The 25054-nt window shown below is 42.2% G+C and overlaps 1 protein-coding gene across 1 annotated transcript in view; it reads right to left on the minus strand.

Annotated features, from left to right (window-relative positions):
* The window catches only part of ANK2 (ankyrin 2), a 205543-nt gene that overhangs the window by 20753 nt on the left and 159736 nt on the right, over positions 1-25054 (minus strand). The window contains 9 exon segments of the mRNA XM_037509540.2: positions 775-906; positions 3208-3282; positions 4835-8491; positions 8494-11055; positions 13747-13768; positions 15756-15788; positions 17644-17766; positions 20685-20810; positions 21623-21851. Of these exon segments, the coding sequence (XP_037365437.1) occupies positions 775-906; positions 3208-3282; positions 4835-8491; positions 8494-11055; positions 13747-13768; positions 15756-15788; positions 17644-17766; positions 20685-20810; positions 21623-21851 (6959 nt within the window).

Consider the following 25054-nt stretch of genomic DNA (forward strand, 5'->3'; position numbering starts at 1 on the left):
AGCAGTTGAGCGCTGGGCTGGGAAGCTGCCCGCAGTCTCTGCAGTGCCGGTTCGATCCCTGGCTGCCGGCGAGGTTCCCACACGGCGCGCAGAGCTCTCCTGCCGCGCCCGCTGCTCCCCTCAGCAGTGTATTTCATCAGTCTGCCTGTTCTGTTCCCTGCTCTGGCTCTGGAGAATTCTCACACCCTCCCGCGCTTCCGACTGTACCCAGTGCTTGTATAAATAAATAAAAAAATCTTTGAATAAAAAAAGAATAGGCGCAAGTAAGTGAGGTGTCTAGCTAGATCTCCAGTGAGATATTAAAAGGAGCAACAAATTTATAACAGCTGAGGAATAAGAAGTTAGTCTACACTGCTTCCCCTTTCATTTGATGTGGTGAGAATATCACATATAAATCATAACGTAAACTATCTGCTTGACATTTGTACCATTTAAGTAATTTGGGGTAAGGGAAGCAGGAGCAGAAGGTAAGGTGCTAGTGATAAAACGCTAGGAAGCAATAGTGTCTACTAGCAATAATGAGAAAATTTTAGGACTCTAGTCACGCTCCTTCCTGTCAGCCACAAGAGATTTCGCTTTGCACTGGTTACAGCTGTTCTCAGGAACAGAGGGCAAGACCGGGCAGCAGGTACATTTTAGGAATGCCAGAGCTGCTTCTCTGCTCACCGTAGTACTTGAGCTTGATGGAATTCGTCATTTATTCTGCAAGAAAGGATTTGTCGAACAAGACTCATGTCTGCCTTTAGCCAAACACCTGGCCACCTCGTACCCTACCTGTTGCATGCTTCCCGTCCCGTTCCAGCCAGTACTTCAACAGTGCGTGGCTCTGGTCTTGCAGGGAGTTAGGGTTCTCGATGCGGATCTGATGAATCTGCTCCTCGGTGAAATCGAGCTCCCGTGCCAGTTCTACAAGAGAAAGCAGCACTCTGTAAGCGCATTAACTTCAGGGCTTGAGTCTCTGTCCCTGGTCTGGGGGGTTTGTAAATGATGTGTTCTTGTTATTGCTGTATAATGGGGTCCCCCTTTTTTTTTTCTACATCGAAGAAGTGAATCTCATAGGTCGTGTTATTCTACAACTAACTGCAGAATTTTTCCTCAAAACCAAGTATAGAATCGATCACTGTCATCATGGAAACAGTACATTTGAGGCAATGGTGATAGAATATGTATAATTCAGGCCCATTTAATTGCAAAATATAGCAGAGATCATTAACATGCACACTGTTAACTAAGATAATGGAAAGTAAATGACTGCAAACAGGAGAAACAGAGCACTTCTCACTTTTAATCATCATTTGGTGACATTTAAAGTCATATAAATCTTATTTCTGGTTACTTGGATAAATCCTAGCTGTGGGTCTATTTTGGTAGTCAAATAAACTTCTTTCTTTGATTTGGTGACATGGAAATAAAAGGTCTGGGAAGCGTTTACTGATCCAGAGAAGAAATCACAAAGTTGTTTTTTTTTTTTTTTTGAGTCCATTAATATTCTATATGGGTGTTTAAATGTATATGGGGGGGTGAATGAGGGGCAATTTGGATATCTTTGAAAAGTTATAATATACATATAATAATATAGATATCCTTTACTAGGTAATGCCACTAAATTACTGAACATACCCTAAAGACATGCCTACAAAAATACACTAATATACAATGACACTTATTGCCATTAAGAGGAAACAAGTTAAGAAAAATACCAGATGGTCTCACTCATAGCAGGAATTCAGAAAACCTAAATAAGAGACTAGGAAAAAGACTAATCAATACAAAGTAAAAATCAAAATCAACAAGTAACTATAAACCAGAGACACACTATGGGGGTTTGGGGGGCAGGGAGAGGAAGGATTAGGGTCAAAATAAGGGGGGTGCAATTGTATGGGGAATATAACCAAAATGAAAATGCATACATTGTGCAATGATGAAAAAAGATGTAAGAATTATATAAAATAAAATATTTAAATAAATTTTAAAAAGAGGAAACAGTTAAATATTTATCCAGTGCAATTAAAAAGCTATTTAATTCCAGCATGGAGGTATCTGTGTGGATGGAATATGAGAAATATTAAGTACAAATCTGCTTATTTTTTAAAATTAGGCATGAATTTTTTTTTTTTTCTGAACATTTGAGAAGGTGTTAGCAGTTACTTTCAAAGCATAGGGCTAGGAGATGCAAGGATCAGACTTTTCATTCTGAATGGTTTTAGGGTTTGAATTTTCACACTTTCTCCTAATACACATGGTACTTTCATATGTATAAGTAAATATACTTACAGACATATGTAAGAAATAAAATTAATAGTTGTGAATGTTTTCTATTTAGTAAGTCAATCAGGGGTCTTTTGATGTGCTCTCCCCCCTAAATTCATCAATTCAATAAATCTGACCAGTACTTTAACTTGCTTTAAAATGTTCAAAAGTGAGAAAATGGCTATTTTTCTTGCTTCCAATCATTTCTTCCACATTATCAATCAGACTTATTAAGATGATATTGAATTTCTTGTCATCACCAAATCTTTAAAAATCTGCAAGGAAAAGAATATTAACTTTATACTGTTTGTCTGAATAAAATAATCAAAGTAGTCACAAGTGACATAAAAGGAAGTCATCAGATGGACAATCTTGCATTAATACAATGCCACAGGTAAGATGAAAGGGTAAACAGAAAACCTACAAATTATGACTTGTGAGTAAACCATGCTAATTTCAGAATTCAATAACCCTCTATAAATTATTTAACATACATTATCATTTCCATACCTAAAGAAAATCAGCGCCCCGTCTCAATCCATACATAGATCAACATTCATCCCAAGCCAATTTTTGTACAGTTCATGATGAGATAGCCAATGGCAGGAATCTCAGAAGAGGAGCCTGGTTAAATCTCAAATTGCATTTTATGACAATCGCATCTAACATTAGTACTGAAACACAGTGGTCTCACCAAGGTTTAGACTGCCACAACTGCCAGAGGAGGGTGGCAAGGGCTGAGATAGTCTCAAAACCTCCCAATCTGAGGTTCCATTATTCTAAATTCCAGAAATGACCAAAGGCCTGGCCTTGTAGGCACAGTGAGTTAATGCAGAACCTGGATTCTCAAAGAAAAGGGGGAAAAAAAGATCTTTTTGCCTGTTAATGACAGGAGGCACATGACGTCATTTAAACCAAAGAGGTTTTGTTGAAAAAACTGGGTCATGCTCATGTTACCTGTCCAGCTGAAGCCCAGGTGATCAGCAATATAAGCCAGCCTTTCCTCGATCCGTTCCTGCTCATCCTGTTGATCTACAGAAGGTCAAAAACAGAATGGCCAAAGGTTGTCTATGACGGGAGAGGAACCACAGGGCTGATCATTCAAAGCAAGGAAGTCACTTGTCCAAATAGTCCATAATAACACAGAGTAGCTGTTACATTTTAAGTCATATGAAATTGTTTGTTTGTATGATGTCTGGAATGGAATGGGGAATAAATCGAGTACAATCATGAAAACCATCTGCTTCCATATCTCTTGAATCAAGACTAGTCACTGGATGTAATTACATAAAGTTGCTGATTTGTAGTCATCTTAGGACTTTCCTTTCAAACTATCTGAGAGGATATGACCCACCAGAAGACAATCATCTTTCTTGTTCAACACCAGAGGAATCATCAAGGATGAAGAAATGGACAGGTTGTAAGGCCTTCCTAGTGTTGCCTGTGGCATGATCATTCCAGGTCAAGTCTGAAGGAAATCACATCTGAGATTGACAACAGCCCTAGATCGTGGTTTCATCAGACCATCCTGGACTTTTTGAGTGTGGCCAGAAACAACATTTGCCTGGGTCTTAGTGACCTTGGAAGGAGGAGGGATAAAAGTGTGTGTATCTGTATGTCTTTCCTATATTGGTGTACACACATATGTGCATGTCTTTTGGCCACAGTTTCTGACTGCTTAGTGCTTGGTAGGCCCATCTATTGCTCCCACAATCTATAATCTTCCTATTCATTTTAACCTCCATTAATTCAAGGGCAGCATTGTTGATCGTAGTATCCTGATTTTTTTTATAGCCCAAATTTAAGAATAATAGTCTTTATTGTAGAGATATTGGAAGACCAGAGGCCAATTCTCAAAGTCGTCCATGGCTTCCTTTTTCATAGTTCAAAGAGCCATTCTCCCCTCATAGTCAACTTAAATCATGCAAAGTTTGAGTTTTTGTTGTTTGCTGCCTCTAATCGGAGCACACTCTGCACTCATCTGCCACATAAACGAAAAGTGTATTTTTTACCTTCATTTTGTTTGCTTAAAGTGTTTACCAATGGGATCTGAAATCCAACCTTTCGGAATCACAACAATTGGAATGTCGTGATATGTGACATCTTCTTGAGCAAATGGCTTCCTAATGATCACAAAATCGTTAAGTACAAATTATTTTAAAGTACACGAAGGTGACAAGGAAGAGTAACGAATCCTCATACTATGAAACAAAACCCAATCAATTCATGGGCAAAAGCAAAGGAGCTTTTTGGAGGCTCAGGCCGGGACTTCAGAACAACAAAACTCAAAGCTTGCATGGCCTTCCGTGCAGCGGCTGCGAGAGGCAATCTCACCATTGCCTGCTTGTCATGTTGATGTTTCCATAAGCATTCTCATTACTCAATCTTGAGATTGTTTTTGTAGACAAGAGTATATGGAGAAAGCACAGAACACAAAGGGCTTACACAAACACAGTAATCACTACAGAAAGCTTAAAGAAAATGAGACACAAATCACCAAATAAAACAGACACACGCACACCAAAGAAACTATATCAAATTCATGACATGCTTAGCACAGGGAATCCCAGTGGCTGGCAAATACCTTCAGCAGAGTCATGGCCATTTTCATCAGGGATGCGTTCAATCAGAGTCTCAATGGACTCATCCCAAATGGGCCTTGTGTCAAAGATGTCCTCGGGAATTGAGTGCTCGGTCTCAACGGGTGGCAGATTTTCGATTACTGACACATCGAGGGCACTACTGCTTTCATCGTCTGAAACTAATTCCTGCTCCCTTTCTGACTGTGTGAGTCTATCCACTAACTTGGAAGCCTCGTCACTGATCTCCTCAAAGAATTCTATGGAGTTCCTGTAAATGTCAAAGAAATGCTCCTTACTTTCTTTGGTGGGGCTCATAGCCCCTCTGGAGGATGAGTTGGTGCTTCTGCTCTTAACTGGCAGGCGGGATGCAAACATCTTTGGTCTTACGGCCCCTTCTTCTGACTCTAACTCAAGCCCCTCTTCCCGCTCTCCACTGTGTGTGTCTGTCTCAGTGTAACTTCTAGTTTTCACTGGACATTTGCTCTTGGAGTCCAAAGGACTGGCATCCGATTCAGATTTGCTCCTACTGTCCGACACTCTGCCGGTCATGTCCTGTCCCTGAGGAGCCCCCGTCTGCTGGAGAGATGAGTCTGGATGCGAAAGCTGCTGTTCGACTCTTTGGATGGATGCTCTGATGGGAACTTTAGACTTTGGTTTTGTTTCATCTTTGCTTTCCTCATCCAGGCTGGACACAAAGTCTTCCGAAAGGGAACGCTTGCCCTCTGTACATGGAGGTGCTGGGGTTGAGATGGCTAGAGACCTAACAGGAATTTTGGATTTGCTTTCAGTGGAAGGCACGTTCTCCATGGGTGCAGTAGGGATTTCAATGACTGATTTCTGTTCCTCTGGGGAAGAATCGGGTGATTCATCATCCCGCCCTGAATGCACAGACCGAGTGACTGTAGAAAAATCTAACTGAACTTGGACAACCTGTTCAGGGGATTCAGAGCAAGATGTCTGCTTCACACTGGACAGAGGGGGTGTATCGCCCGTGTGTGTGGTGAGGACATCCTCCGTCCCTGAAGAAGTAGCCTCTTTGGTTGATGTTTCAGTGGAGGCTGAGATCCCCATTGAGGAGTCAAGCTGAGCATCTGAAGCAGAAGTTTCCTCTATTTCCTCACTCAGGTCATGGGGAAGTAAGTCTGCTTCATCCACTGTTTCCTTTGACTCTGAAAGTGCTAGGGACCCAGGCGATGTCTCCGGTTGTGGGGACTCAGACCCAGCAGCCCCTTCCTTCAGGTCTTCAGAGAGTGTCTCGTCCCTAGATTCTTGCCCAATTTGGAAAAAGTGAAAACTTTCATCCGCATAGGACCTTTTGGTCATGTCAATGGCACCACTTCGGGTCATCTCAAACAATTTTCCTTCCTGAAAGAGAAACGGATTTTGCTCACTGGTTGGGGTCCCCTCTTCAGTTGGGGTCCTGGCAGGAGTGGTGTCAGGAGTGGTACCTTGTGATTGTCTGTCTACCATCAGACCAAATATCTTTTGTTCCTCCTCCTTCACTCGAGCCTCAAAGGCTTCATCATCCTCACGGATTTCACTCCACGAATCAGAATCCACGTCAGTTTTTGTGATGATGACTTTGCTTATTTGCTCACCAACAACTATTGATGTATTTGTTGTAGTGGACTCTGATGATGAGGGGGCTCTGTCTGATTGCATTTCCCACAAGGCACTCTCTTGTTCGGATGTTATTTCTGAGTTCTCGCTCTGCAAATTAGATTCTCTACTCAAAAGAGTCCTACTGGAGGAGCTCGTCACTACGTCTTCACCAGAGGACGTGATGGTAACGGAATACATTTCAGAAGAGTGAAAAGTTGTGTGTCCTGTCTCTGTTTGGGTTTTGTTTTCTTCACTAGAGAAAAAGGATTGGGAAGGGACATTTTCATAAGGACTTATGATTTCAGGGTCATAAATGTCATCAGTTTCAGCCAGGCCAGAGGCCAGAACATCTGCAGACAATCTGTCTATCTGAGCCGTAACCGATGAGCCTTGAGTAGAATGGTCTTTTGCGAGGTCCTCCAAAGTTTCCTCAGTGTTTGTGAGCTCCATTTTTGTAGTAGAAGATGCAGAGGCTATGTCTACACCTAATTCTTTTCCAGTGGATGCCGGACAATGAGGCAAAGAGGCCAAAGATGATGAACTTGCACTGGGGCAATCTACTTGGGGGGATTCTGCTTTAGAAATATCGATCTCCTCTCTATTTGTGTCTTTTTCATCAATGTCTTGGAGAACTGATTCCTTCTGGACACCTTGCTGGTCAGTGACATCACCACCAGGGGAACTCTGGAGAGCCGAAGCAACGGGTGTGGCCAAGCAGCTGGGACTCCCAGCCTCACACCCATGGCCCTCGCAGATTTTTGGTTGATTAGCATCTTTATTTAGATCATTGTAAGACATATCTGGCCCATTGGTGCAAACACTATGACTGTCTCCAGGGCTACGAGATTCACAGTCTGTTCCTTCTGGTTGACCTGCGTCTCCCTGAAGATCTTCACTCATCTTGAAAGTATATTGTTTGGAAACTATAGGCTGGAATTGTACTTCCTCGGGACTGGAATTGGAGTCCATGCTGGATGGAAGCGGGGACGGAGGCTGTACTCGAATCACAGGTTCTGGTAAGAGGCCAGAGTCAGCACCTTTCTTCAGCTGTGTCAACTCAGGTTCACTTTCCGAGGAGGAAGAAGTCTTCCTGCTCTCCAACGTTACCACCACGGGGACATCACCTTCTCCCCGAGCACGCTCCAAGGGGGTGGCCTCATCGGCGCCTGCTGAACAGTCAGCGTCTGGGTCAGAGGCTGACGAAGACTCCTCTTGCTTGGCTTCTTTTTTGCAGTCCCTTTTCTGCTTTGCTTCTTGCTCAAGTTCATCGAACATTTTGATCTTAGTTACCATTTTAAACATTTCCTCTTCGGGTGTGAATCTCTTTTTCTCCCCGTTCTCTGACTCATCCTCCTCTGCACACTCATGAATCACGGCTGGTTTGGGGGTGCTTGCCTCTGTGGCTTTGGGGGTCACCTCATAGCTGACTTCTTCCGAGCTGGGGGTGTCGGGAGACAGCGGGCTCTTCCCTGAGCTCTCCATGAGTGACGTCTGCTCCAGACTGTCATCTTCAGCACTGCCGTCAGGGTCTCGGAGCAGCCTGGACCGCACAGAGGCCACCTCCGCCAAGAGTTCTGCCTTCGCCATGGCTGCAGGAAGAGGAAAGTGACTGGGGAGCACGCCAGCCTTCATCTTTGGTTCCACCGGGCTGCTTTCAAGAGAGTCTCGGCAAGGGGATTCTTTGAGAGGGCTGGGCTCCAGGGAGTCAGGGGTTTTGTGCGAGGAGTTATCCTCCAGCACCGGGCTGGCCTCCAGCGAGTCTTTGTGGCTCACTGCAAAGGATTCATCAGCCCCGGGACTGAGGACCTCACTGTCCCGGGAAGGGAGGGCAAGTTCTAATCCTTGGGGACTCCTTACAGCTCCTTGGGGCTTGGCCTCAGACCCCGTTGCTGCCTCTGACATTACAGATGCATCGGGCAGTGGCGATGAGGCCTTGGTCTCCTCTGAGAGCTCTGGGGTCGTGGATTCCCGAGGGCCAGTCTCAGTTTGTGTCTTGTGGGCTGAGCTAATGTGCGTAAGTTGTCCCTCATCACAGGACTCATCCCCCGTCAGTCCTTGGGGGTTTCTTTTGCTAACGACAGGCTACAGCTGCCAGGACAATGGCGCTCTTGCTCGGGGTGCGCGTCCTCGGCGGGGTCTGGTGTGGCTTCTGTGAGCACGCTCTCTGCAGCAGGCTCTGGGCCCGCAGGCACCGCATCTGGCTCAGAAGCCGCGGAAACGTCTTTGTCTAAGGGGTGTTCTTTTTCAGAGTGGGCCTCTGCTGGCGCTTCTAACTCGGTAGTTCCGTTTGGTTGCCCGGTTTGCTCCTCATCTTTCTTCGGTGAGAAAGAAAGGCTCTCTGGGCTGGTCTGAGGGGTCTCGGCTAGGCCCTCGTGCTTATAGCTTTCCTCTGAACTGACCTGGGGGGTCCCTTCCATCAGGCTGCCGCAGGGAGAAGCGGCCACCCCTTCCTGCTTGAGGCTTTCGGAACTGCCGTCGAGAGCCCCGCTCTGCGCAGAGAGAGCCGGGGGGAACTCGTCCTTCAAGTAATCCAGGGGGAATGTCGTGTTGAAAGGACTGGTGAGCACTTGGTCTAAGTGAATCTGGGCCTTTTCGGGCTCCTGGCTCAGGCGGAACTGCTGGTATTTGTCATTGTCTTCCAGCTCCTGCTTGATGACCGCGGAAAAGTCCGTGGAGGTTTTCCTGTCTGGGCTGATCTGGAGATCCAGGTCCCCCTGGTCCTCAGCCAGCTTGTCTTTGGGGACTTCGCTCTCTTTATGGCTTTCCTCTTCTGGGGCTGACGGAACAGGCTCAGGCAGCTTGTGGCTGAGAGTTTTCTCCTTTTCTCCGGCGGCCTCCTCTCTCTTTAACCCTAAGGAGGAGACACGGAGCCCCCTTTTGGACTCCGAAGCGCCTGTCACCAGGAACTTCTGGCCTCGCCTGATTGTCTGACTCTCCGATTTCTGGGTTTCTCTGTGTGTCGGCGTCGGCCCCTTTTCCTTCTCCAGCCGACCTTTGCCTTTCTCTGGGGGCTGCTTCTGCTTGGCCGACTTGTGCTCAAAGAGTCCCGTCTTATGTTTCGACGGGTCCTGCCCCGACTGGAAAGCTTTCATCAGCTCCCGGACAGACATGGTCTCCTCAATCCTCTCCGTCTTGGAGGTGGGGGAGACAGGGGGCTGCTTGTCCGTTTTCCCGGCAGGGGACACGGAAAGGTGCTTCTCGGTTCTCCCCGGGGTGGTGCCCGGAGGATGCCTCTCCGCTCTGCCAGAGGGCGACACGGGCAAGCGTTTCTCTGTCCTCCCAGGCGACACCGGTGGGTGTTTGTCCGCCCGCCCGGAGGGTGATACAGGGGGACGTTTGTCTGTTTTACCTGAAGGCGAAACAGGCAGGTGTCTCTCTGCTTTTGTGGAAGACGACACGGGGGAGTGTCTTTCGTTTTTGGTTGAGGGGGACACGGGGGAGTGCTTGTCCGTCTTCCCGGAGGATGACATGGGTGAGTGCCTTTCGGTTTTTGCAGAAGGGGACACGGGTGAGTGTTTCTCGGTTTTGTTTGACGGGGACGGAGGATGCCTGTCGGCTTTGGCAGAGGAGGAGAGGGGAGAAGGTCTTTCTGTTTTCGGGGAGGGGGACACGGGCCCGTGCCTCAGAGAGGGCGACGCAGAGGCCGGCGTCCTGGGGACTGGCTTTTTGGGGGCATCCTCTTTGCCTTTGACCCTGACGGGCAACTTGCTTCGACCCTTCTGTTCATCTTCCACTCGTTTCTGAAGCGCCTTCACTTTGTCCTTTATGGAGCCAATGGGAGTTTCTTCGATCAGAGGTGACGTGGCCTTGGTGGTGGGAAGAGGCTCAGGGGCGAGGCCGGGGTCCTCGTCCAGTGACTCTTCCGAACTCCCTTTTTTAAACTCGGTTTTCTCGGCGCCAGTTTGCAAACGATCCTCTTTGGGTTTCTGCTTCTCTTTCAATTTCCTCCGCACCGGTTTCTTTATGCCTGGGCTGGGTTTGAGCTGTTTCTGTGTGCTTGCTGTCTCGTCCGGGGGAGCGCCCTTCCCTCGGTGCTCAGACATGGCCTCACGCCTGTCCCCGGCCATGTCGCCAACGCTATCCGTTCGCCCTTTGTGAGGCGGCGCAAAGGAATTTAGGTCCTCAGTCAGGTAGTTCACGAGCCCAGTTGGGTCCTTGTCTACCTTCACTTTGGTCTCTTTCTCTAGCCTGACTTCTACGCACGGGTACTCCGTGATTTCTACAGCTGCCTTTTGCTTTGCCTCCTCTATTTCCTCGTCACTGACAATAACCCATTCCTCGTCCACTAATTCTCTCTCCAGCTGGGAACTGGACACACTGCCTTCGTCTCGGCTGCAGGTCCCACTTCTCAGAATCTCATTCACTTTCTCTAAGTCCTCTTTGACGCGTTCGACGATTTCAAAAGGCTCTCCTGGCTCCTCCTCGGCTGCCTTCGCCAGCTCCTTCACTTTCATGGACCCTGCCCTGCCAGGCCCATCTGTGGTCAAGATGGCCGTCATCTTGATCAAGTCTTGCTTCATCTCAGAAACTTCAGAGAGCAAGTCCGGGCTTGCCAGAACAGGAACTTCATTAACCAGGTGACTTTTCAGGACAGATGTTTCTGTAGACTCTGTCTCATCATCTTTGATGTGAATGAAAAACATCGAAAGTAAAATGGAAATCAAAAAAGATATTGGCAAATGTAATCAGGACTGAAATGACACAGTGTCTTTTTTCCTGTCGTGGTGGGAGGGAGAACAAAATGGGCTGGGAATGGTGGATCCACAAGTTCTCAGGATACGAAAGCAAAGCAAGGCTAACGGAAAAAAATCCATAAATAAATAAAACTGAAAAGGAAAAATGAGCAGGAAATAACTTGCTTAATTTTCTCACGTGTAGCACATCCACGCATCCATGACAAAGCTCTAACAGATAACCGACACACACACACAAATATCACAAATCAAAACAAGAACAGACGCAGTGAAATTACACAGAGGATCTCAAGATTGTTCAGATGTTACGATCAATGTTGAAAAAAAAAAAAAAGGAACATGGGGAAAAAAAGGAAAAAAGCATTAGAAATCGCAGAAAGTCGATTTCCTCTAGGAGAAAGCCAGTCGTAGCCAACTCAGACGACCTTTGAAGGACACAGATATCACTTTTTACTCATATAAAAAAAAAAATCTGGGCTCCCACGTGTTTAGTTCTGCCAAGACACGATGACTATCGAAAATACATCTGAATCAGCTCCAAACTGGCGTTTCATCTAAGGGAAATTCACACCTAACAGTAAAACAGACGGTCTGGTGCTAAGAGGCATGGCCCTTTCCACGAGCAACCTCCTTGTTGAGACACAGAATGGACAGACCAAGGAGGGAAAGGAAAGAAAGGGAAAGAAAAACAACCAGAACAACAATTGTGATGAGATTTATGTGTGAGTCCAAAGTTAAAATGTGATGCATGGCAACCAAAATCAGACAGTCACACGACACGCACACAGTTTATGTAAGCCAAGTTATTTCCATGCAAAGCAAAGGTGGAGGGAAACCGGTGAGAGAGGCAGCTTTGCTGAGCGCATGGGCGGAAGGATGGTTAGGAATTAGAATGGATATGAGAAACATTACTGTGGTGAAGCACATTCATTTCCCTGCACATTTGAACGAGGTACCTAGGGTGCTGAACGCAGTGGATATGGGCATCCGTAGAGGGGGCACTCCTTCATGGCAAGGAGGAAAACTCAGTCAAACTCTTAGGATTAACTCATGGGACTTAATCAACAGAGATCATTTTATGCCTAGAGGGAGATTATTCAGTGATTGCCTTTAACCTAAAATAAGGCCAAACAGGAGTCTATTATTTGAATTTTTTAAAACTTCCACAAACGCCTGGGAGTCACTTGGTGGAATCTGTGGCATTACTGCACAGTGCATTTTTTTTTTTCTTTTTTAAATGATAGAGCCAGGTAGATGGATTCATTTTTAACTCCTACTAATTTGTCTCCAATAATAAAGGAGAGGGCCATTTAAGATAAGCACAGTTGTCCCAAAGAAGAAATCACTATCTATTGAGAGAATCACTATCTACTGAGGAGCTATACTCTGTGAATAGGCACATATAAAAACATATTAAAATAATTTATGTAAAGAACAATTACTTTAATTACATAGTTCAGGGAAAACATCCAGAATTTCCAATATTCTAGTCATGGATAATGATTTAAAATCAGGGTAAGGAGACTCTCAATTAGAAGCATTCCAATAACTGAGCAGTAAATTTCACTGTGCTAGAATTAAAAAAGAAAAAGAAAAAAAATAATCCCTCTAGTCCTCTAGTCTTTTACGGGGCTAGACGACCACAGTAAACATGGTTCTAAGTTTTCTCCTTTTAGAAATACCACACTCAAATACAGTAAATTAAATCTTAAGTTGAATTAACATTATTATTTTTTTTTAATTTGAAAAGCATTTGGGGCTTAAAGGCAATAAAGAAACCTACAAAATTCCACTTCTTCACATAAGTAGCCAGAGAGAGTCCCAAAAACAGGCCAACTAGCTAATGAATTAAACGAATGCTGCAAACCTGGATTAACTTCTAAGAGCACTCTCTGCAGGTCTAGAAACCCCAGTTTTCTCCGCACTAGATAACATCCAGGCTCTGCATTATTTACAATTAGCCGTATCAATTACACACAGCCACGATCAGTGATTTCATTTGGAGGCTTCTACTTCTGCATTCTTGGCACTTATTTTTTTAATTTTTTTTTTTTAGAGAGTTTTCACCAAAATCCATTAGGTCTTAAGCCTGAATAAGCCAGTTACACTTCACCACAGTAAGGGATGCAAGGGGCGGGCAGGGCAGGGGGAGTAAGCTATAGTTCTCAGCTACTGGACAGTATCACTTTTGTGGGTGGAGCCTACAAATAGAACCATCTCTGCGGAAGTCAGTGCCACTTGGAATAAAAAGTGATACTGTCAGGTCAGTGCTTAAAAAAAATGAGATGACAATGTTATGCTAACAAATGGACAAAAACGGTAGCTAAGGTGGGTTTCTAAACAAGCATAACAGCAATAGCAGGGTTAACAGGGATATCAAAAGAAAGTGAATGCTTAGATGAATAATCATCGCATTTACTGCTAATCAGCTCACGAATTAGATATCCTTGTAATTTAACTGGCCAAGCTGCTTTTCTCAATATATATTAATGATTAATAAGAATATAAAAATATCATTATTATAGTGGTTAGTAATGGCAACTAGCTTGCATCTTAATTCATGCTTCTCTTTACGATAGCCAGCTTTCAAACAAACTCAATTTTATTTAAAGTCTTACTTTTTTCTGATGTCATATCGATCTGAAAGAAAACATACATAAATTGAATGGTTACAAATCGCGTCTTGTCTCACAGCCCCCGATGTGTACAATACGCTCCTACTCATAACTATATACACACAGGGGGACACACCGCATGGTAGGGGAGGTGCACAGTAATTGACTACAGTTCTTCCTGAGAGTCTCTCTGATTATTAACTTTGAAAAAACGAATCTCCTTTCTGGACACTGCTGGTAGAAAGTCCTTTCTCACATGTTACTTCTGGGAAGACGGGATTGAGGGTATGTTCGATGTTAGAGATACACATTAGGGGCAAAGCCAAGAAAATGAGGTGGGTATTAAACAGTGTCAATTTAGTTGAGAAAAGGAAAGAAAGAACAAGTAGCATGCCAGGGACAGAAGTATCTCCAGTATCACTCATTACAAGCCAGAATGCCAGATCCCGACATGAATACAAACTGGATCTACTGCCTTGAATAGTTGCCCCCAAATATTCAAAAGCATACACACTTATGGAGGTGTGAAGCTGTACTTCCCAAATAACACAGGTTGACAAATGAATGGTAAATCAAGAAAATTTCATTAAAAAAATTTCAACTGAAAAATCATAAACCCTAATGGGGAAAAAAGTCTTATTTGAATATAGTTGATTTCATAAACATATTGTTCCTTCAAGAGGGCGTGTAACTATTAATCAGAATAGCTTTGGTGATGGAGTCGCCAAGGACAGGAAGGAAACTGAACAGGTGAAACAAAGAACGGCTACAGGTAAGGGAAAGAATGACTCTGTCTTGTCGTGGGTTATTATGTGTATGCTCATACACAGCAGGACTAGGAATCTATATATGACCGCTTCTCTTGTCCCGCTCTATGGCCAGGTTATCTGAAAAAAAAGTGACTTCAGGGGGATTTTTTCAACTAGTAAGACCTGCCATTTTAAGCTGGTGGGTGCAAGGGTATTTATTATTTTTTCTTGATATTCTTGTATTTCCAACCCATCACCATGACATTTAAAAAAATTTAAAGTATATTTGAAAACATGTATTTGCAACTAATAATAATTGCATTTGTCTATCTTAGGAGGAGGAAATGACTGACATATTGATAGGTAAATATAAGGACCTTTTCAATGACTGCTTTCATTTCTATGGCGATGTCTGGGCATTTTCTGATCTTTTTAAGGAAACAACGCATACGTGCTTTAAAATACTGTAGCAGGTGTAATGCAAATGGCTGTTCACTAATATTTAAGGTCACCTCTTTAAGCCTTGATTTCTTCACCTAGGACATAGCATCTCTGATAAGACAACACACAGATCACAGGGTGAGAGAGAAATCAGTGTTGGTGATTTATGGGGAGCACTTGGAAAAGGACCCATCTTACAAGAAGGTTCTCCATTAAGACGTTATTATAGTCTAAAGGATGAATTATATGCCCTTCAAGTTTTTTGGCCTTAGTGGTTCTCAAACTTTTTCACTTTTAGGTTTAGGATTCCTTTACATTCTCAAAATTATTGAGGAGCCTGGAGAAGTTGTGGTATGTTTATAATATGTAATATATAAACATTGCAAATTAAAGTTGAGAAAATGCTAGAATCCATTCCATTAATAACCACAGTGGTTATATCATATGTAATATAGCATCTGAAACATCCCCCTGTAGTTAGTGACACGAGCTTGTATCTTAGAGCTATTTAAAGAAAAGTTCTGATTTTCAGTCATCTCTCAACCAATCTTTGAGACTCACTGAGATGTTTTAGTCTTCCCCACAGCTGGGAGAGAAAAACAAATCCACAGAGAGAGGAGATTTACAGGGAAACGTTCCTGTTTTCTGAAGTTAGTCCACAAGATGAGAATACAGGGACTCAGAGGGATTAGGTAAAATGGTGACCCTTTAGTGACTAAGGACAGTCGTTTATCCTTCTTAGAACACAGGGTAACCATGTGCTCTTATCAGAGGTTATAACAAAGACACAGTCATTACCAAGTGACACTGTCACAAAATTACCTCTTCCTCCTGTTCTTGATCTGACTCTGATTCCTTGCGCCCCAAGATGCCATGCAAGACGGAAAAAAAAGAAAGCAGGAAGAGTAGAGAGTATTTAGAAGAAAAGCAAAGATTAAATACCCTGCCAACAAACAGCCACAGGTAAGCATACAATCAGCCTTGTCTTATTTTTCCCTATTAACGGTTTTTAAAAATAGGCACAAAATTAGGAGGATTGGTCTAAATGTGAAAGTCTGTAGACTTAAAGACAAAAGAATAAAAATTATAGACTAATTTATTAGATAAAGGAATTAAAATGATGAGTATACCAATTCCTGAAGCTAGATTTCCAGCTGCCTCAAAGTATGACATTTAATGGACTTGATGAGATATGTCTATCAAAATAAGAGATGATATCCCATTACCTATAGTACCGGCCAAAAATGTTAAAAGCCACAAATAAGCATATGGTGAAAATAATTTCAACACCCAAGCAATATTCAAGAGTTCTGTTATAATAAAGAACTAGTAAACTGTAAAGTAGATCTGAAGTATGCAATGTCTGGCATTTTCTTCTTCTCACTAAATGGAAAGATGTCCTGAGGATCATAGCATTAATAACAGTCTGATACTTCCTGACTTAGAAATATAATGTAATAACTTAAATGCTTTCTTTGATATCGAAAGCTCATTGGCCTCCGAGACAAAGCTCATTCATCTTTGTATTTCACTAAGGTGTTGTGCCCACAGTGGAACCTGATTTTGTGTGGTTCTTATTTGGCCTCTGATTTGGTGACTGACAAAAGATCAACATTACAAGAGCCAAAGTAAACTCTGCAGTAACCAAGTGCAATCAGACAACGTGAGTGTGAGTCAATGCACCTGTTGCTATATTCCGATTCTTGGGAGACTTACCTGGGAAATATCGCATTTTCTTTTTACCATTTAATAAGAATTTACAATGTTAAGCATGGTACTGTTATTCCCTAGGGGACTGATATCTTTACAAGAATAATAATTTCAGAAAAATATACTGTGGTGGATAAAAATTAGTATAGGAAATGCTTTGTTTCATGGAGTTCAGATAGAGGCTTTGAATTAGATTTTGTTTGCTAGATCTTCCTGTCACTGTCCACACACGTGAACAACCAGCTACAGTTTCCATTAAAAAGAATACCGATCAGAAGTTTCTTCAATGATAAAAAGACATTATCTCCAGCATTTATTGAATTCATTCTGTTGTCTGATTTGATCAGAATAATAAAGGATTCGGTAACGGGGACAGGTTTGAATAGGAGCAGGACCTGCATGTCGAATTTGGAACTATTGCATTTTTCCTTTCGACAATGTTTCAGATCTGCTCCTTCTATCACAGCAGTACTGTGCATTCCAGTTATGTTAAAACAGTTGAAATATTAATTGGATATCCCTAAATTACTACAGGCGATACCATGACTAGGTCATCGTTTTAGCAATAAGATAACAATAGAGTGCTCTGAAGTCAGCAATCTATGATCCAGCCAGGCGTTGGTAGTAGAGGCTAATGGACTCAGAATATTTTTCTAGGGCCCAATGCAGTAGAGTGGTTCTAAAAAAAGCACAAAAAAAACGATAAACAAAGCCAATACTATTTTGAAAAATTAGCCCACACTGTTAAATATTAAATTCTAATGTTCTTCCTTATCCAGTATGTGTGCATTGAAATTTTTCCACCAATATGAATTTCGTGCAAAGTCACGTAGAGCTGCTTTTTCCTTACGTAGAGGGAAAACTACATCCGACAGGGTATCAGAAGCGACTGTTACCATCCTTGCGTTTGGTCTCTTTGCTTTTGTTTATTTTAAAGGATATGAAAGTCAAATTCTATACTGTCTGAATGGCAATGGCACTACAGCAGCCTTCACAATACCTTTGTATAGACTGGCAGCGTGATGTTTAAGTTGCAGATAGCTTGATGGACCAGGCCTCTCGTGGATTTTGGCTCTTTCATGAATGATAGTCGTCCGCAAGGTTCCTGAGTTGTGTCACGTACCTTGAACAAGAAAGACACGTGCTTCACCCCTATTTGACATCTGTTTAATGTAATTAGATGACCGTCAAAAGAACCAATGAAAAATAAAATTCATTTAAGTAAGAATTTAGATATGTTCCTTTTTTCCTTTTCCTATTTCCATTTAGAATGACTTTTAAAGAATTCTTTTGCTTTTAATAGGTTGTAGTAAAATATTCATAACATTTACCATTTAACTATTTTAAGGGCATAATTCAGTGGCATTAATCCTATTATTAAAGTTGTGCTGTCCTTGATACTGCTGCAAACTTTTCATCATGCCATATAGGAACTCTGTGTCCATTAAACAAATTTTCCACTGCCTGGAGGCCCCAACATCTAAAAACCTCTATTCTGGGCCTCCCTGGTGGTGCAGCGGGTTGAGCGCAGTGCTATGAAGCTGCCCACCGCCACTGCAGCGTGGGTTCGATTCCCGGCCAGCCAGGGAGATTTCCACATGGCGCCGCAGACCTCTACTGTCTCTCCCGCTGCTCCCCTCAGCAGTGTTTTCGGTCCATCTGCCTGTTCTGCTCCCCGCTCTGCCTCTGGTGAATCCTCTCGCCCCAGTGCCTCTGGCCTATGCCCCAGTTCTTGTATAAATAAAATAAACCTTTTAAAAAAAATAAAAACCTCTATACTGCTTTATGTTTCTATGGATTTGCCTATTCTAGGTACATCCTATGAGTAGAGTTTTATAGTATTTGGGTTATTTCACTGAGCATAATATTTTCAAGGATTGCTCATGTTGTAATTTCTTTTTCTTTAATTGTGACTAAACAGACAAGGGAAAAATTTATCATTTCAACAACTGTTATGTGGACAGTTCAGTGATATTAAAGTATATTCACATTGTTGAACAAGCATCAACACCACCTTCAGCACTTTTTATCTTCTCCTACTAAAACTCTGTCTATTAAGCAGTAACTTCACAATTCCTCCTTCCCCTACCCTTGGCAACCATAATTCTATTTTATGACTCTATTTATATGACTATTTTATAGAAATGGAACCTTTCAATATTTGTCATTTGGTAGCTCACTAGTTTTATTTAACGTTTACCCATGTTGTATCATGTGTCAGTATTTCTTTCCTTTTATAGGCTGAGTAATATTTCATAGTCTATTGTATGCATGCACTACATTTTATTTATCCATTCATCCACTGAAGGACATGTGGTTTGTTTCTCTTTGTGTTACTGTGACTAAATCTGCTATGGACATTGGTGTGCAAGCGCTTTCAATTCGTTTGGGTCTGTACCTTGAAGTGCAATTGTTGGATCACATACTAATTTTATATTAAACTTTTTACGGAATCAACATACTGCTCTTCACAGAGTTTACACCATTTTACACTCCCACCAGTAATGCATCAAGATTCCAATTTGTCCACATCCTCACCAACATTTGTTATTTTCCGTTTTGTTTATTTGCTTTGGATCATAACCATCCTAATGGGTATGAAGGGCTGTCTCAGCGGGGTTCTCTGATTTGCATTTCCCTAAGATAAGAAACACTTATCGGGCCTCCCTAGTGGCACAGCAATGAAACTGTCCACAGCCTCTGCCGGTTCGATTCCCCAGCGGCCAGGGAGAAACCCACATGGCGCAGCAGACCTCTCCTGCTTCAACTGCTGCTCCCCCGAGCAGTGTCTTTGCTCCATCTGCCTGTTCTGCTTCCCGCTCTGGCTCTGGTGAATTCTCTCACCCTCCCGCGCTTCTGACCTGTACCCCAGTTCTTGTATAAAATAAATAAATAAATCTTTAGAAAAAAAAGAAACACTTATCCTTTTCCCATTTTAGTATTGGGTTGTTTATAAGATGACTTTTGCATATAATGTTATCAAATATTAGCTTAATTATACAGCTGTTTGTGTTAAGTAGATCCATAACCTCTCAGCAATTACTGCTAAATGTAAGAATCTATCATAAAACAATCAAACCAAAAATGGGACAGTAGTGATCCTGGGAAAACTTAATAAAAGAGGCTTGCATACATGTCCTTGGAAAAATCATGAGATATTAAAATAATAAAAGACGTTATTGCCGATGTAAAGTTTGTGAATTAATGGTCACAAGAAATAAACTGCTAGGCCAGCTTCTATCTGTTGAGGATGGAGCATTACAACTTGTAGATTAGTGAAATATATTGTGAAAAACAGCGGGGGGGGGGAAGGGTGGCTGGAAAAATGGAGCAGAACAGAATTATTACTTTCTTTTGATTTTATGAAAATCTCTCCTCTATTCCCACAGGTTTTTCCCTGTTTAGAATTAGAATCAAGAATGAAACTGTATATATCATTGTCAAATCCCTAGTATGGATTCATATTTCCAAACAGAGACAACAAATTCATGTATTGAAGTGTCTCTATAAATGTTTGCTCAGTATTTATTCAAGTGTCTGAGTCTACAACTCTGCCTGGGATAATCTCATTAGCATGAGATCCCTGTTCTTTTGAGAGCTTTTACTTTAACAAGTTGTCACTTAGAACTCATGTGGTCTCCGCATTTGTAAATAATACACATTTGAAAAAATTAACCACAAACATTTTAAAAGAAAGAAGAGTATACAAGTAGTCTTTCCTTCAAATTTAGAAAAGAACAGCCAGCAATTCTAACTAAGGAATTAACTACTTGTCATTTGTTGTCCTAAACGTAGTTTGTAATTAAAACTTAAGGTTGAGTTTGAATTTCAAAAGTGAAACGGTTAGTTTCTTCTTAAAGTTTTACAGATCTAAAACAATATATATACACACACATATATATATACACAGATATATACAGATATAATGGTTAAAAAGTCATTGGAAAGGACTGAAAAGCTAATATTCTCCCCAACTAAAGGAAGTCAAGTCTTTACTTAGTCTTCAATAAAATGTACCAGAAATATGCATGTATATATTACCTTTACAAAGAGAGGAAGTCTGTTTTCTTTGAAGGCAAAAAAACTGAATATATGATGTTGGCCACTCTTGGTTAATGGCACCAGGTTGCCAAAACAATCAACATAAATGGGTTTCCCTTCTAATACCTGGTGAAAAGAGAAATAACACAAAATAGAACAACTGCAATTATTACTTGCTATCAACACAAGGAAGTGATGGTACTACCTAGAATTTCAGAATTTTTTAAAAATGCATACACCAGTCCTAACTATGGACTTTTGTCTTAACTGTGGCCATTGTCCTTAGTGCCAAAGTCAGATCAAAAAATCAATATATACTTAAGTCCTAAATGTAACTGTCCCACAATTTTTGACATCACAATAAAAGTCACCCAATTTCAATATCCAAATGATTCCACTGATGGAAGATTGTGAAATAAGAAAAAGCAAGAGAGAAAAGCCCTAGATAATATAATTTCCCATCTACACAAGGATATACTTGCTAGACTGTCTTCTTTACTCTGTTAAAAATAAGACCAATAAGGAAAGATTAAAAACATCCAAACTGTTACAGTCACTTATATATTTTAAATTTATCAATAACTCCTAGTTTTTTTCCAGGACAATCTTATTTTTTTTTTTTGTGGGACCCTCACCGGCGGCCGGGGAAGGAACCGGCGCTGCAGAGGCTGCGGGCAGCCTCGCAGTCCAGCGCTCAACCGCTGCGCCTCCAGGGGAGGCCCTCCAGGACAATCTTTAAGAGAGTTCTTACCTACACTGAAGCTATACCTGTAGGAAAAATCCAGACTGGCTAAAAATGACTAATTTTGGATCCTGACCTTCTGACTGATTGAGATGTCAACTGACCAATCACGGTTTTATTTATTGATATTTTTTTAATTATATATTAGAAAAGATATAAACAACACAGCACCATACACTTGTTTTCAATATCATACCTCCACATCCCTGCTTCTGGCCACCTCAGCAAAGTTTTCTTGTTGTTCAAGGGTCTTATCTACTTTATCATCAGTCATGCAGAAACATCTCAATCTGGCTTCAATGGGGTCGTGTGATTTGGCAAACACTACGAATTTGGCCATATATGGTACACAGATGATTTCTCTATATACTTGGGATGCAAAGGGAACGGATTCCTGGATTTGCCGACAATCTATCAGCCAGAACCTGCAACATGAAATAAGATCAGTTATCTGAAGTTTAAAGTACAACATGTGAAAAAAAGATTTTTTTTCACTATGACCAGAGCAGTCTCATTCAATGCTTCCTGGTGGAAGAAGGAAGTGAGACAGGGAACAGGAAAGGAAAGGGGAAGAGAAGGGAGGAGAGGGGAGAGTATGGAGAAGGGCAGCGCGCAGAGCTCAGGTTGGAAGCCAACTATTAGATCCTGCATCTTCAGTTTCCTCCTGGATTCAGTCGTCTGAAATTCATCTTTGGTGTTTTATAATCCTTTAGTGGTGCAGGCTCAGTTTCAGGTATTACGACACATACATCTGTATATGAGTTTGTTTTGAAGATTTCCCCTCCTGCTCTTCATTTTATTTCCTGAAACTCTTTTCAACAAAATCTGCTTAGCTGGGGCCTCCCCGTGGCTCAGCGGTTGGTTGAGCGCTGGGTTGCGAAGCTGCCCGCAGCCTCTGCAGTGCTGGTTCCATCCCCGGCCACCGGGTGAGGGTCCCACATGGCGCGCAGACCTCTCCTGCCACCCGCTGCTCCCCTCAGCAGTGTACTTCAGTCTGTCTGCTCTGCTCCCCGCTCTGGCTCTGGTGAATTCTCTCACCCTCCCGCACTTCTGACTGTACCCAGTGCTTGTATAAATAAAAATAAAAAATAAATCTTTAAAAAAAAAATCTGCTTAGCCTTTTCTCATCTCATCACTGTTTTCCAAAGAACTCTCCCATTAGCAAGGTAGAATCGGTTCCAGGCAGTTTTGCTGCATAATTAATGGGCCATAAGGCTATTTTGCCATAAAAGAGGAAAGAATGAAGAAAAGGACACTCAAAGGGACATCAGGAAACACGAAAAATTGGTAACAAAATACAAAATATTTGAACATGTTTACAAATGCGTGTCCATTCACAGCAACACTGTGGAAAAAAATGATTTTCTTTTGTGGACTGTTCTTGAACACTTGACTTTCAAGTCTTTCATTCATTCATAGTTGCAAATAAATTGGGGGGTATTTTTTGGTGATCAAAATTACTGGCTGTGTGAACTCAGAAAATATGAATCCAGATCACACACTAATATACTAGAAAATGATGACATAGCAGGTTGCCAGGACTTGATTTCTTATTCAGCCAGTGGAGAAATGAAACCAAACTCTTAACAAGTTAGTTCTTTTCCGTTTTACAGCAAAACTGCCTCCCTGCCATTTTGCCAATACAAGGCAAAAAAAGTTTGCATGGAAATGTTTACAGTCAAACTACTGAACAGAGGTTAAATCAACCCAAATGTTTTATCAATTTGGCTTCTGTTCCTGAACTCCTAAGTATTGTGGAATATAATTCAGAGAAGGTATGACTGATTTTGTGACATTGACTAATGTGTGATTTCTAGTGTCAGCTAAGTCTGTGACAGCTTTGTCCTTAGGTATCATTTTATTCACTATGGTAACATCTCCACACCTTCCTCACACTCCCTGAGTTTCTGCCCTCAACATAAAGCCCAAAAATGACATTGTCTCTGCGGAAGTGGAGCCCCCCCAGGATGGCCATTTCCTTATTTCCTGTGCACTCACTTGCAAAGGTTTATTCCATATCTTCTAGCTTTGAGATCACTGATCCATCTTCCCCTGACTCATTTCCCATAATCTTTAAAACATTCATGAGGTTTCCTTATCCTCTTAACCTTTTCCTCCTTCAAGTTCCTAAGTGATCTCTTTTTTGTGATTAAAATATACATAACATAAAATTTACCACTTCAGCAGTTTTAAGAATACAATTCAGTGGCATTAAGAACACACATGGGGGGCCTCCCTGGTGGCGCAAGGAGTTAAGCATAGCACTATGAAGCAATCGCAGCCTCTGCAGCACGAGTTCAATACCCGGTCGGCCAGGGAGCAACTCACATGGCACAGCAGACCTCTCCTGTGTCACCTGCTGCTCCCCTCAGCAGTGCCTTCAGTCCTTCTGCCTTTTCTGTTGCCCACTCTGTCTCTGGTGAATCCTCTCACCCCCCACATATCTGGCCTGCACCCCAGCTCTTGTATGCATAACTAAATCTTTAAAAAAAAAAAGAACACTCATGATGTTATATAACTTGTTACCCTATCTTTCCAGAACTTTTCATCATCCCCAACAGAAACAGTATATCCATTGAGTGATAACAGCTACTTGTCCAGCCCAGCCTCTGGTAACATCTCTTCTACCTCTAGTCTTTATGACTCTGCCTAGTTTAGATACATCATCTAAGCAGAATTGCACGACGCTTGTCTTTTTGTGTCCGGCTTCTTTCCATTAACATAATGTTTTCAAGGTTCAGTATCGCCCCTGGCTCCCATCAGGCTCTCACAATTAACTTCCTTGTACTGATTCAACTACATTTTATTGACTGTTCCATCAACTTCCTGGGAATCAAATTGCGAATACAATAACACAATTACTCCTGACTTCTTGATCTAGCCTAGAAGACTTTCTATAAGGCAGTGTTGCCCACCAACATCCCAGCATTATTTCTGAATCACAAATGACCTGGATCATAGCTGCTAACTCCCTGGGCCCTTCTGCATTCTAACTTTGCACCTTTGCTGGGCTAGCTGCCTTTACCCACCTTTACCTACTAGGTTCCTACATATTTCATGAGTCACCATAGACATCCTCTCCTCTGAATTCCCTGACTGCCTCTGGTGTACATCTCATTCATTTTCTGGCATGGAGGGTCGAGATACGAGGGTCAGGGCACAGCCACCCACAACCAGACACTCCACAGTGAACCCTTTGGGTGGTGGAACCCAAGCTGGCCCCACACTCAGTTACTGCTGAGCACAGGTACTATTCCTGCATTTCCACCTGATTTAAGTTTTAATCACCCTCAACCTCAGTTTTCTCATGTGTAAAATGGACATAATGCCTCTTGCATGAATTAAGTCACAAAGTGGTTGTAGCAACCCAATATTACGAATGGGAGGATACATACCAATCCATTAAGGGCCATACAAAGGGGCGGTAACATTAATATATTAATTGAATCAGTATATACATATGAAATAAAATGACAACTTCAGCTTTTCAAAGATGTGCAAATGGGTCATTTTTAAATATGTTAGGATGCGTAAGAATCACTGTAACCACTAAGGTATTAAAGCAAGTCACAGTGGGTTATGTTTTCATTATCATTCTTCTGCTGGGAAAAGTTGAGGCTTTTGGGCC

The sequence above is a fragment of the Talpa occidentalis genome, unplaced genomic scaffold (assembly GCF_014898055.3).
Source record: "Talpa occidentalis isolate TD23 unplaced genomic scaffold, MPIMG_talOcc4v2.1 talOcc4.13, whole genome shotgun sequence".
Classification (NCBI taxonomy): domain Eukaryota; kingdom Metazoa; phylum Chordata; class Mammalia; order Eulipotyphla; family Talpidae; genus Talpa; species Talpa occidentalis.